Here is a 13,736-nt window from a genome sequence, read left to right on the forward strand (position 1 = left end):
GATCTAAACATCCCTGAAACATCCAAGCGCACAACCAAGCCTCATTCCCACAGGCAGATGCTATCAAACCAAATTTTCTGGTTTGACAAGGGGACTGACGCAGATGATGACACACCCCTCCCTGCCAGGGACAGACGTAATGGTTCGGCCATGCCAACACGCCACGGAGACGAAAGGACTCTTGGTTTGAATATCAGTAACAATGCATGTCAAACATGATGTCATAGCCATTGTTGCTTTGACAGGCTCTGTGTTCCCAAGCCCAAGCATAAATGATCCATTGACTGAAATAATAAATATAGCAACATGACAAATACATATTGTCCAAATAGATAAATATGTGAATATAGTTAAATTGTATTGTTTCCCATGCCACACAAGATTGTGTATAAATGTATTTTATAATAAAACAAAAATAAAAATCAAGTCCTGTAAGCCTGTCATTGCAATGGACAATATTTCATATCAATCAATTCACTGTGGTCAGATTCAACTTGGACACATGATTCTATTTTTTTGGAGTTCAGTACATAGGCCAATTAAACTCATCAATGTCAATGTTCACTCCATGATTCCCAAAAAGTGAACGCCGAAGCGTTAGGGGGCAGAGTTGTGAATCCAGTACACCATGGCGTCGCTGCAGTTCATCCTGTGGCACAATATTTAGCGCGCATGCGCACCTCCTCCTTCCTTTTTCCAGTGCAGTGGAGTCCAAACCCCAGTCTTTGGCTCCGGGCTCCTGTATAAGGAGACAGAAAGACTGCTATAATGGTTTGTAATCACTCCCAATATGTAATTGAATAAACGTGTTAGACCACCGATCTGTCATTTGTCGATGCAGATGTTGAAAAATCGTTTTCTGAAGTTAGGATGAAGTTAGATTTTACCCCTGGTATGGCTCACCGGGCTATGCTTAAACGTGGCCTAACGTGCAGCCACCTAGTGCCTATCATATCCGGATGACTGGCAACAATCGGCCTTGCATTATATGCAAAGTACGTGTTAAACATCGGTCGTTAACGAAGCACCGTTCATTTCATTCATGTGATTCTTCCTCTTAATGTGTCATAGCTAATATGCTAACGAGAGAGCGCTAATGGTTAGCAAGGTGCCCTGCGAGTCTTGACAGCCCAGTAGGAAGATCGTTACTGTCTAGACAATGTTTATGTTTACTGACTCGGTGTTCGTTTCATAGGGTTTTGTTAAAGTGGTGAAGAATAAGGCCTACTTCAAGAGGTACCAGGTCAAGTTCAGGAGGAGGAGAGGTACGTGAAGTCCTTTAAAGGATTATTATTTAACATGCATCATGTCTGGCAAGTTGGGACTTGACATGTCATGCTGTTTTGTGTTTCTTTTACTAGAGGGAAAAACCGACTTCTTTGCCCGCAAGCGCCTGGTCATCCAGGACAAGAACAAGTACAACACACCTAAGTACAGGATGATTGTGCGCTTCTCCAACAGGGACATCGTATGCCAGGTGAGTTCATGTCCAACTATTCCAATGCTCCATCACTCTGCGATCCCACCACTGAGTCTTGGTTTTTTTTCTCTGGCTGTTTCTCCTAGGTCGCCTATGCCAAAATCGAGGGTGACATGATTGTGTGTGCTGCCTACTCCCATGAGCTGCCCAAGTATGGCATCACCGTTGGTCTGACGAACTACGCCGCTGCCTACTGCACGGGTCTGCTCGTTGCTCGCAGGGTGAGGCCAGCTGCGAACCCCCGTGTTGGGCCTTAAAACTGGGTTCTGTCAATTGAATCGAGGATGGCTCGCATTACGTTATCGATTTGTCTAGAAGGGGGGGCTAGTATTTACCTTGTGGCAACCTAACTTTGATTCTTGGCTGCGGGCCTATGCGCCAAGTCTTCATCCTCTTTCAAACTAACTTTGTACTTCACTTCCCTGTTGACGATGAAAGGTCTCATGTAAAAGGGTCCCTTTTATTCAGGGCCGCTAACCTTAAATTCTGTGCTGTATCTTGGGCCGTTAAAGGTGGAGGTTTGAAATATTGTCGTGGAAGTACTCTGCCATCACCCAACGGTGTTATCAGTCATATTGGGGTCCGAGTCGATGAACTGCCAACCACACAGATTTGTGTTCAATATTTTTTTGCCTCATGCGTGGCTGTTTCTTTCCCTCCAGCTGCTCCACAAATTCGGTCTGGACAAGGTCTACGAGGGCCAGGTTGAGGTGACCGGGGATGAGTTCAACGTGGAGAGCGTAGATGGTCAGCCCGGTGCCTTCACCTGCTACCTGGACGCTGGCCTGGCCCGCACCACCACCGGAAACAAGGTGTTCGGCGCCCTCAAGGGGGCGGTGGATGGAGGTCTTTCCATCCCTCACAGGTGAGCTTGGGTGTGACGGGGTCGATCCTAAGGGTTGACCATGGTTGTCAACTGATGCAGAGATCCTCTGACTTTAAATGTGCCACTTGATCCCCAACCCGGTAATCAAAGTACTACAATTCTTCAGATTAAATAAACTCTGTGCAGTGTAGCCAGGGGGCCATGCTCAGTAGGATGTAAACATTGGGGAAGGTTGTCGTCTGTCTCGGCTCCAGTATCTCCCTGTTGTGTACGTTTGTGTAGTGTACACGTATTCGCCTCCACGTCCAGTGTGGAAATTAGCTCAAGAAACTAGCTAGCTCCCAGATAGCATCAGGGGCTAGTCTAATTTAGAAAATATATTTTTTTTTCAATTGGCTCTTCCCCAATAGCTTGTGTACTGGGTATTCTGAATCGGTAAATGCAGTGAAGACTTATTTTTTGTTTGCCCAAAGGCTGCTTGTTGTAGCAACGTTGCATTTGATATACTTTGCTGCGGTGGCAAAGTTGAAAAAGCTAGTTTCTCTAGGTTTCCGCTGCTGGTAAGAGTTATATTAAAGAAGTTTTGATTATTAAACATTAGCCGAGAGGAAAAATGGACATTAATCGGGACAACAGGTTGTATAAATGACCCATTGTCACAAAGCTTGTGCGTAAACAATTGGCCTCAAGTTGCCCTTGCTAGATGAAAGATATATGTGCCCCTAGTGTTAACTGGAACTGAACACGTGGCCAATTAGAAATAGGAAACACCTTGTAGAACTATTGGTAGTGCCACCAGGTGTTGGATGAACTACAAACACCTGGTGGTGTCTTGACCTTCTGCGGCGTGTGACTGATCAGAGTACTGTTCTATCCCACAGCACCAAGCGTTTCCCTGGGTACGATGTGGAGAGCAAGGAGTTCAATGCTGATGTTCATCGCAAACACATCATGGGTGTCAACGTGTCTGAGTACATGAGCTACCTGATGGAGGAGGACGAGGACGCCTACAAGAAACAGTTCTCCCGCTTCATCAAGAACGGCGTCAGCCCTGACATGGTAGGAGAACCTTCTACTGTGTTTGGTTACTTATCATGGATGGCAGCGTGCCCCTCAAGCTGGTCTATGACTGGCGGTGCTATTTGGAGTTCCTTGGTTGGATAAAAAGGAATTAGGGCTTAGCATCATATTGTTAATCAGAGGTGGTCACATTTTGGATGCTGTGGTGATTGCATGTGCAGCTAGACGGTCTGTTTTTGACCAGTGTCTTTGTAGTGGTGTTAATGGTATAAAGGGTTTTAAAAGCCTTGATGGTTTTTGGTAAATTGTGGAACTGATGGCTCTGCGATTTTCACTCCATTGATTGTTCTGCCTGAATTTGCCTTGGCCTCTACTCCAGACGCTGCTAAAATATAATTTGTATTCTACTGTTTATGTAAGATGGACATAGCCTGGTCCTACCAGACTCTCGTACTTCATTTCATTTTCACAGTCTGGACCCACTCAATTGACAAACGTTAACTCACTTGAAGGCGGGTGTCTGTTGAAGTTCAAAATGATTGGATCTGCCCAGTGCCACTCTGGATCTGCCATAACCAATCGCTAACGTTGAATCACGTTGCGCGCAGGCTGTAAACAAACCAAACGCCATGCGTGAAGATGTCTGTCAACGAGAGCTGACTTTAACGTCTTTGTTCTCATCCACTCCCTCTATTCGCTGATACGACGAAGAAAATTTGGAGGGAGAAAACATAGCGCAGACCCACACGTAGTACTGAAGGGAAATTAAAATTGAGCGGAAGTTCTTAGGCGGGCGGAGGTTTCACCCATTATCCAATATTAGTTTAAAGATTTTGCTGCAGTTTGAGTAATTGGCATCTGTACATGCTAAGTAACCTACTAGTTGCATGCTGACAACTTTCAGTAATGCGTTTCTAGGTTATTTGTGGCACACCAGTAGACCCTTTCTGACTGATCGGTAGTCACTAAGGTGGGACAGTGTGTTGCCAGAGTAACTGAAGAGCTGCCCAATCGGATGGACCAGACCCTCCAATCATGGCTGGTTCAACTGTGCTGCTTTCCCATCTTAATCTGAATGCATGTGAAACTGTTGCACACAAACCGGATGTCCTCAAACGGATGTTTTGGTGTGATGCTCGGTGAGAAAATATAGTTTAACTGTCTATAATGAGTTGTAGCCTCTGCATTATACTGGGTGACAACAGGCACACAACCCTCCGCAAATAGATAACTTTTTACAATACTTAATTTCAGATATGTAGTGTACTTTAGTTTTCAAATGACCAGTGGCATTTTAATGGCGTGACAATTTTATCTGGTTTGAGTTGACCTGAGGATTGCTTTTTTATTTGTAGATCGAAGAGATGTACAAAAAGGCACACGCTACGATCCGCGAGAACCCCATCCACGAAAAGAAGGCACCAAGGGAGGTCAAGAAGAAGAGGTAAGAACAATTACACTTGTCAATCAAACTGCCTTATATATTAGCCTGACATCACCAACTTACTAATGTGTAATTGTCTGGAACCTCAGTTTGTTTTGGATTTCCAAGTGGGGGTTGTCAATCGTTGCAGACAAATGCCTAAATGCAATTAGGTAGACCTACCTCCAATGACCGGTTGACGGACAGACATCTGCCAGAGCAGATGATGGAAATAAAACCTGAGCTTATAGATTCATGTGGTTCCCCGGCAACATTGGCCATTTGATACTTCAAAGGCTTTTAAAGGGGCCTGTTCTACCATCTAGTCAATGTTTCATGACGAGTGCAAGTGTTTTGAGAGATTATAGACTGCTTTACAATAGGACAGATTATCTTCTCTGCTAGTTTGTTGGCGGTACACAGTTGTGTCTGGTGCCTAACCTGGTTGTTTATGTGCTAGGTGGAACCGTGCTAAGCTGTCTCTTGCCCAGAGGAAAGACCGTGTGGCCCAGAAGAAGGCCAGCTTCCTCAGAGCTCAGCAACAGGAAGATGAATAAAGGATCGACCGTGTCAGTTCTAATGGACACATTTGTTCTAATAAATCAACCGAAAGAAAGACCTTGTGTCTGGTTTTTATTTGTGGATTTTGTTATGTTTATTGTAAAAAAAAAAAAACTATAAGCAAAGTGAATGCAACGCTTTGACTACTTTGTGATTGTCTCCCTTTTCATTGGCTATACTAGTACAATGGCAGAGCTTTATTTGTGGTATTAGAATTCCATTAGTGTTCGGGAAAATATTTTGGCTGTGGGAATTGATGGTGTTCCATATATTGACACTTGAGGGTGCTATTGATCCTTATAGCTCAGCATGTACCACTGAGCCGACCTACAGATCCTGATGAAGAGAAATGAATTGTGATAGACTTGGCATGGTGGACGCAACAGTCTTCATTAAATACATTTTAACCATTTGAAGTCCATGGATGAAAGTTAAGAACTTCATTAATGATTCCATTTGTGGTATTGGTAAAAAGCTGACAAACGCTTACATTTTAAGAATACGTTGACTGCATCTATCAGTTCATGGTAAAGTGCTTGTAACCAGGCCAAAATATGAGGGCTTCACTTTGAGTCATTGGTGTGCGATATAGTCTTCCACAACAAAGTCTTAAGATTGTTCAGAATGAGCGAGTGTTCGATCTCCAGCAGTTCTGCGGCACCGCGCAGCGCTATGCAGGCATAGAGCTGCTTCTCCAGCTCCTCTCGGAGGTCGTCCGGCGCGCCACGCAGGATGTAGTCCTTCAGCACGTCGCACGCCTTCGCCAGGTTGGGCCGCGTCACCGCCGGGCTGCAGCGACCCTTGGGGAGGTCGCAGGACGTGCGGCAGTCGACGCCGTGGCGGCAGTCCCGGTCAGAGTCGCAGCGGCGCTCCTGCATGCCCTCCTTGAAGGCGAGCTCTGGGACGATGTGGCGCGCGTCAGTCACCCGCAGTTCGTGTCGGTCGTTGTAGCCGAAGCTGGCGGCGCTCACGTCGCACATGAAGAAGCTGCCGAAGGTGCCGTGGAAGAGGTCCTCAACCAGCTCCAGGAGGCCCATGGAGATCTTGGCCCTGCGGGGCCAGGAGGGGGTGAACCACTGGTCCATGCGGCGCCGCAGCCCGGCGGGCACCAAGGGCTCCAGCAGCCATGGCAGGCTCAGTCCGTAGAGCGGGGCGTGGGGCACCTTCTCCATCACGTACAGGTCCCCGCAGAAGCCCAGAAGCCGAGGGGCGTGCTCCCGCTCCTGCAGCACCGCCGCCAGAAGGAAGTGGTTGTGCTGCAACAGCGCCCACACGGAGCGCGCCTCCGCTAGGGTGATGTGGCCGTCCTTGTTGCTGTCGGCGACCGAGAGCAGCATGTCGGACAGTGCTGAAAGGTTGGCCTGATCTCCTAGTTTCATCTGGAGAGAAAGAAAACCCTGTATAAACCTCTTGGACGCGTGACTGTACCATTTATTATTGAAGCACAGGCCCTGCAACCAGTCTGATAGTCTTTAATTGGTTTCCTACATCAACCTGCACTGCCTGAGCTAGCAAGGAAATTGTGCAACCTTTGTATTAGTGCTGTCACTGTAATGAGTGAGCCATGTGTTTCCCCACTACAAACTGACCTTCAGATGGCTGATGACCATCTCTTTGAACCTTTCCACGGAGGTGCCTCTGGTGGGCTGGTTGAAGGCTGCCCCTGGCTCCCTCCGGACCTCCGCCGCCAGACCCAGGGCGTAGCGAGGGGACGTCTCCATCTGAAACCTGATGACCCCCTCAAGGTCACCCCAGGTCCCAGAGTACACCTGGAGTACAGAGAATATGAGAAGTTGGTTTCCAGCTATAGTGCTGGATGGTAGATGTCATGATTCAGGTGTCATGATTCAAAATACGTTGGGATACAAGTGTGGACGAATGGATGCCTGTCTGATAAGCAACTTCAATACACTCGGCTGATATACAACAGTTATATTGCTATGTTGTATAAACAGGTCATAAATGAGCAGGTAGGAGTTTGGTGCCTTGCATAAGGATGCCTACTAGTCGGGTGCTGATTGTCAGCAGGTCAGAGGTCAGCACTGCTGACCTCTGACCTGCTGACAATCAGCACCCTACTAGTAGGGTGCTGACCTCTGAATGCAAACCAAGACAATCCGAGTCAAGAATCAATATACTCTCGGATACTATTGGATATATGCTTACATGTTTTGCATACATACAGCTGATTAAAGATCAGCACATACTGTGATACTGTACTACAAAAAACAGTAATATACCCTACAACCAACACTAGAACACTCAACATCTGATGTATAAATGGGTTTTAAATCCGGACATCAATGTAAGATCTTACCTGGCTGTTGGGCTTTGGCGAGAGGCACTTCCCCAAGTAAAGTGTCTCTTTTTGACACAGGCTGACGCACGCTGTGCCATCGATCACTCCCTTGCTATATTTGTCACACTAAAAGCAAAAGTAACATTAATAGTATTACTTTATAAAAGTAAGTCAAGTGCAGGGAGAGCAGAATTCCAATGTAGGATCTGATTGATGATCAGGTACATTTCAGTCTATTAAAAATGGGCTAGTTGCCCTGGTTTGTGCTTAGTACTTTTGCGTAAAGATTTATTAATTTCAGTAAAATATGTATTCTATATGCACTTCACATAAGTTTTGTTCATACAGTGAACAGGATGTCGGATATTCCTGCCACATCCCCATGATACCGCAGTGGGTGTAGAGAATACTCACAAGAGAGGTTTTGCACTCCTGCCCACGACAGAGCTCTGTGTAGGAGGAGTACTCCACGTACACGATCCAGCTTCCCACAAACACCGCCAGCCAGGAGAAGAACAGGTACTGCATACGCAAGTAGGAAGTGCGAACCTAGCAGGAGGGAAAGACATGTGTTAGCTACCCCCCATGAAGATGACTATTTGGCAGATCTGATTGTAATTCGGCATTGCCATGAAAAATGAGGCTCTTTAATTGCTTTCATTAATAAAGAACATATTACAGCAGTTTTTTCATGAAGATACTTGCAACAAATTCAGATTAAGAAGCAGGTAGGGTTTAGGTCATCTTGCTCTAGCACGTCTACAGGAAAGCAACGGTTATCAAGATCCTTTGGGCTGGGAATGGACATGGAATGAGCTGCAAACTATCACCACGTTATAGTGGTGATATAACGTGATGTTTATCTAACCTTGTCTTGAGATGGTCTGAGTCACGGAAGACCATGGTATGGGCCTGCATCACTGCCTCTACTTTGTTCTCCCCCTGGTTTACCTTCCTTTTTTTTGTCATTCTATTTATGTATTGTATGTGTTCTAACATGTGAACTCGTTTTTTTCTATGTGTAACTATTTGTGCTGCCGTCTCTCCCTGGATAAGAGATCTTGTATCTCAATGGGATCTTCCTGGCTAAATATAGGATGAATATAAAATAAGATAAAATGTACCATGCTGTGATTAATTTGACACAGTCTGAAATGCTATACTATAGCACATACTCACATTTCTATTTTAAATATTACATTGCTGATTTAAGCATCATGGTGTAGTTAAGTGATGGGAGAGAGAAGCGGTGTGCGTGTGCATGTGTGCGTGTGCGTGTGTGCATTTAACTGTGTGTGCATTTGTCTGTGAGAGAGACAGAGTAATGCATGTGTTGCTCTGGGCCTGTACTTCAGATATCCCTGCTGTCTACAGAGAGCTCTGTGTGGCCATGAATGATTTTTATTGAAGACATACTGAGAGGCAGCCTTTTAATAACCTTGAGGCATTGAATAAATACATTTACAGAGTCAATAAATAACACTAGATTGGTATAGTATATAGCCTATACGATAGGCTTCCATAATATAGTGTTTTTTATTGCCCCTTCCAAACAAGTCACCCACAGTGGAAGATTCTCTAGCTTTTAATGTCACCTTCTGTTTACAAAACAAATCAATTCAGGGTCCTTTTTTATTTAAAACCTGACTCAGGTCAAATCGGAATATATATTAACTGTTATAGGAGAGGGACTTTCACTCAACATTCACTGACCACTATAATGAGACCAAACCCAGATCTTTCACCATTCTGGCTATTGACTTTTATTTTACGCTGGAGAATTTGAGGTTATTTAAAAAAAAGTCAACATTTCCGACAGTCACTCTAAATGTTACAGTGCTCTCCAGGCTCCCATGGCATCAGTCCGGACATACATTAGTGGAAGTAAGCACAGTGTGGAGGGAGAGTACTTTTCCATGTGGTAATGAGGCCTGCGGTTCTGTGTTGACAGTGATGGACTCCCTCATGTCCTCTCTGTCTCTCTCCATCCCCTCCCGCTCGCCTGCTCCGGTTCAAACCCTCGACGCTCGCATCCGTTTGCTACGAAACACTCTGCCTCTGCTAATGCTGTCTCTCTATCATCTTTATCCAGTCAGAACGCTAATGAACTCCCTTCGTCTCCTCTGATCGACTATGGACAGAGTTTATGGGTATAGTCCGGTAATCACACTCTGACACTCACACTCACAAGTCCCAAAAGGGGTCACATGACCACATTAAGACAGCCTCACCACCAGGAAGCCTTGAGACGATATAACATAGTCAACATCTGCCTTTTAATAGACTGTCACTCTGATATGAAGGATGCACACTTTACCCGACGAGCCAAGCACCATTCATAATGCAGAAGCTCTGAGACATCTTCTTTCAGCCTAATGCCTTATGGGGAAACCCTCCTGTTGCAAGGCTTTTTGGGAAATTAAAAATTAATAAACACATGATATCCTCCATCAACTGTAATTTAAAAAGTCTATGGGCTTATTGATTATGAAATATAATAAGATTTGTGGTGCATCTTTAAAATATGATTTTATTTGAAATCGTACAATCCAAATGTTGTAAGATTGTTAGATTGTATTAGATTAGAGAGAGACATTCTGTCTTCCTCGAATGTAATACTCTACCTTCTTCTATGTTTGTGTAACTATGAAGTAAGTAGGCCTATGTAACAACTTCAAGAAATTGGGATTCTGTTTCTGTATTGATTACAGGCAACTGTGTATAAAAAGGTTTGTTTGATGCTTGGGAGATGAGTCCTATTAGTCAGGCCAATGAGACTAAACCACATCATGTATATACTCATGGGCAACTCTCACAGATTAATTAATTTACCAACCTGACCATACAAGCCACCAGAAGATATTACAGCAGCGGCCGCAAAATAATACGCCTTGTTTCCACCTCGTATTGATTATTACTCCTCCGTAGGCCAAATGCACTCAAACTCAAAAACATTTCCACATTTCCACAACAAGTAAGGCTGGCGATCCGATCGATACTGTGTCTGTTCCCTATTGGGAGCGAGAGGGCTTGACGCACACACACACACACACACAAACACGCACGCACTCACGCGCGCACGCATCCACACATTGCACGCAAAAACACAGACACACAGACACACACACACACACACACACACACACACACACACACACACACACACACACACACACACACACACACACACACACACACACACACAGCTAATGAGGTCAGATCAATCAGGGCTGTTCACCTATTTATAAGATAGGACTCGGGGGAGGGGGGGGAGGGATCATTCAAGGGGGTAGAATACCTGAATGCACTCTGCTCTCCACACACACACACACACACACACACACACACACACACACACACACACACACACACACACACACACACACACACACACACACACACGCACGTACACACAGACACAAACACACACACACACATACACACACACACACATACACACACACTGAACACCCTCAACTCTTATAAACCCTGTTCAAGTCGTAGACTTGTTTTTTACTTTTGAGTATCTAATTAGGGAGGAGGTGAATTAGTCATAGTACTACTAGTAGTAGTGGTAATAGTTCTCAAGGTATGAATATGCCTAGTCATTCAGTGATTAAAATGAAATCCATATTCAATTTATCAGTATAATGTTGTGTCTACAAATGTATTAGAGTCTGAGTGCTGGTTTAAGGGACTATGATATGAATTTATGATCATATTCAGTCTCATAAAGTATGAATAATGGATCTCAGCCAGCCAGAGGGAAATAAGATAGTTGATTTTATTAGTGTGCATATTAATGTCATGCATTGTTTACACTGTAAATCAATAGAACTAAGATGCAGTGAGTTGTATTGTCTTAGTATACTTCTTACAACAGGTGTCCATGCAGGTATGCAGGTAATGCAGGCATGCCCAAAGCCTGAGCTGGTTACAAAGCTGTGAGGGAGATGCCGTGCTGATCAGCAACAGTATTGACACTTGTGCTTGGAAACCTACATACCTCTCATTCATTATGCATGTGACAATGCCTCTACGGCAAAACAGCTCATATGGCTCTAGCCCAATATAGGTCTCTATCGATATAGAGATCTATTTTATCGACCTCTATCACCTAGAACACTATCATTATAGAGCTCTTAGTCACCTCAGAGCTCTCTATCACTGCACATATTTCGATCATCACATAACTTTATATTTAAAAGAATCCATCACCACAGAACTCTTTAACACCATGGTCCTCACTTTCATCATAGAGCTCTATCACCTAGAAATCTCTATCCCTATAGTATAGAGCTATCTATCGCCATTGAGCTGTCCCATAACTCTACACCATATAATTACATCGCCAGTGAACTCCATGGTAAAGAGACCTCCAAAGAACTCTCTTTACCATTGTGCTCTATCACTATCGAGCTCTCTATCACCATAGCACTCCTTGAGCTATCTATCACCATATGCCTCTATTACCATATAACTTTATCACCTTATAACTCCTAGAGCTATCTATCACCATGTGACTCTATCACCATATAACTTTATCGCCGTAGAACTCCATAGAGTACTCTATCACCCTATAACAATATTATTTACTATATATTTCTATCACCACCAAGCTTTCTATGACTCTCATATCAGCATAGAACTCTCTAATAACATGTAACTCTCTATCACCATATAACTCCCATATCAACAGCACCATGTGAAAGCATCTCTCTCTCTCTCTCTCTCTCTCTCTCTCTCTCTCTCTCTCTCTCTCTCTCTCTCTCTCTCTCTCTCTCTCTCTCTCTCTCTCTCTCTCTCTCTCTCTCTCTCTCTCTCTCTCTCTCTCTCTCTCTCTCTCTCTCTCTCTCTCTCTCTCCCCTTCTACCTTTATCTTCTACTAGATGCTCACATTCTATGCTCTAACCTCCATTTCCATGTCCACTTCGTCTCCTCATTCCTCTCCTAGCTGACAGTGATTCACTACCTTGATGTCAAGTCCTGCCTTTACTCCCCCCCCCCCCCTCCTCCCTTCCCGCTGAACAAGAAGGAGGGAGGAGGTGTCCACTCTCTGCACATACCAGGGGCACAGCAGTTGCCCATGTGAGTCATCATAGATTTGCAGGCACACACACACACACACACACACGCACACGCGCACACGCACACGCACACGCACACGCACACACAAACACACACACACACACACACACACGCCACACACACACTTTCACACAGACTCTCACTATCTCCCTCTCACTACGGCAGTGAACCATGTGAGGCAGATCAAACAACACATGCAATGAATCCTAGATACATGTCATGATGGAGCAGGTAGGGGTCTCTATTCATCTTGCTCAAGGAAGCGTGCAGGTAGGCAGAGGACATTAGGGGATGGAACCCAGAGTTTTTTGTCTCAGAGTCAAACAGCCAAAACTGCTCGACTACCATGCCCAGAAGGAGCAGCGGCTGGCCAGCTGTTCTAACAGAACAGCTGGCTCAACCTCCTCCCACTGCTGGTTCCCAAGGCAACAGATGCTAACAACATAGGATAGATTCAACAAATACCAAACAGAAGAATATGAAGCCATGAGACACTGAGGTAACGGTGAATATCAGCACACCATGAAAATAATAGAATAGAATAGAACTGTTATATTCTACTTTGTAGCATTTATTCATCCTGCTCTCATTCCCACCAATTCTCAATTCATAATAAACATCGATCCAATAAAAAACGTCTTGATTGATATTTAAATAAAGATAATTGTATTAAGATCATAATCAGAGGCAAAGGGGATGTGTGTTGATTCGGTTAAAATGTGTGTGTAGAACATTTAAGTTTTCTTAAAGACAAACTACATTAATCTGTTTTGCTGCAGGAATTCCGTGGGACTAGATGAAGTTCAGTGGAGGAGTTGATGTCTCTCTGGCCTAGAAATGAACGACTTACTGGTTTGTTCCCCAAAGAAACTCTCACCAAACACACACACACACACACACACACACACACACACACACACACACACACACACACACACACACACACACACACACACACACACACACACACACACACACACACACACACACACACTAACTCTCTCTCATCTCTGAGAGACTGTGTGTGTGTTTGTTTGCC

At 44.6% G+C, this 13,736-nt stretch overlaps 2 protein-coding genes across 2 annotated transcripts in view; one reads left to right on the top strand and one right to left on the bottom strand.

The window, feature by feature from the left end:
- The first annotated feature begins 620 nt into the window (after positions 1-620).
- On the top strand, positions 621-5,365 carry LOC132469736 (large ribosomal subunit protein uL18). The gene is made up of 8 exons (XM_060067746.1): positions 621-771; positions 1,196-1,265; positions 1,362-1,477; positions 1,567-1,701; positions 2,143-2,345; positions 3,188-3,365; positions 4,682-4,770; positions 5,210-5,365. Exons 1-8 carry the CDS (start codon positions 769-771, stop codon positions 5,304-5,306), a joined length of 891 nt encoding a protein of 296 aa, XP_059923729.1. The 5' UTR covers positions 621-768; the 3' UTR covers positions 5,307-5,365.
- Positions 5,366-5,401: 36 nt separating this feature from the next.
- LOC132469734 (divergent protein kinase domain 1A-like) overlaps positions 5,402-13,736 on the bottom strand; it is a 9,758-nt gene continuing 1,423 nt past the window's right edge. The window contains exons 2-5 of the mRNA XM_060067744.1: positions 8,024-8,158; positions 7,628-7,735; positions 6,900-7,079; positions 5,402-6,689 (exon numbers count right to left, since the gene is read on the bottom strand). Of these exons, the coding sequence (XP_059923727.1) occupies positions 5,874-6,689; positions 6,900-7,079; positions 7,628-7,735; positions 8,024-8,158 (1,239 nt within the window). The 3' untranslated portion in view covers positions 5,402-5,873. The remainder of the gene's footprint in view (positions 6,690-6,899; positions 7,080-7,627; positions 7,736-8,023; positions 8,159-13,736) is intronic.

Source organism: Gadus macrocephalus, chromosome 12 (assembly GCF_031168955.1).
Source record: "Gadus macrocephalus chromosome 12, ASM3116895v1".
In the NCBI taxonomy this organism is placed as follows: domain Eukaryota; kingdom Metazoa; phylum Chordata; class Actinopteri; order Gadiformes; family Gadidae; genus Gadus; species Gadus macrocephalus.

Coding starts and splice junctions, on each gene's coding strand:
- LOC132469736 (XM_060067746.1), top strand. Junction 3,366..4,681: donor ACGGCGTCAGCCCTGACATG/GTAGGAGAACCT, acceptor TTTTATTTGTAG/ATCGAAGAGATGTACAAAAA. Junction 4,771..5,209: donor AGGGAGGTCAAGAAGAAGAG/GTAAGAACAATT, acceptor TTTATGTGCTAG/GTGGAACCGTGCTAAGCTGT.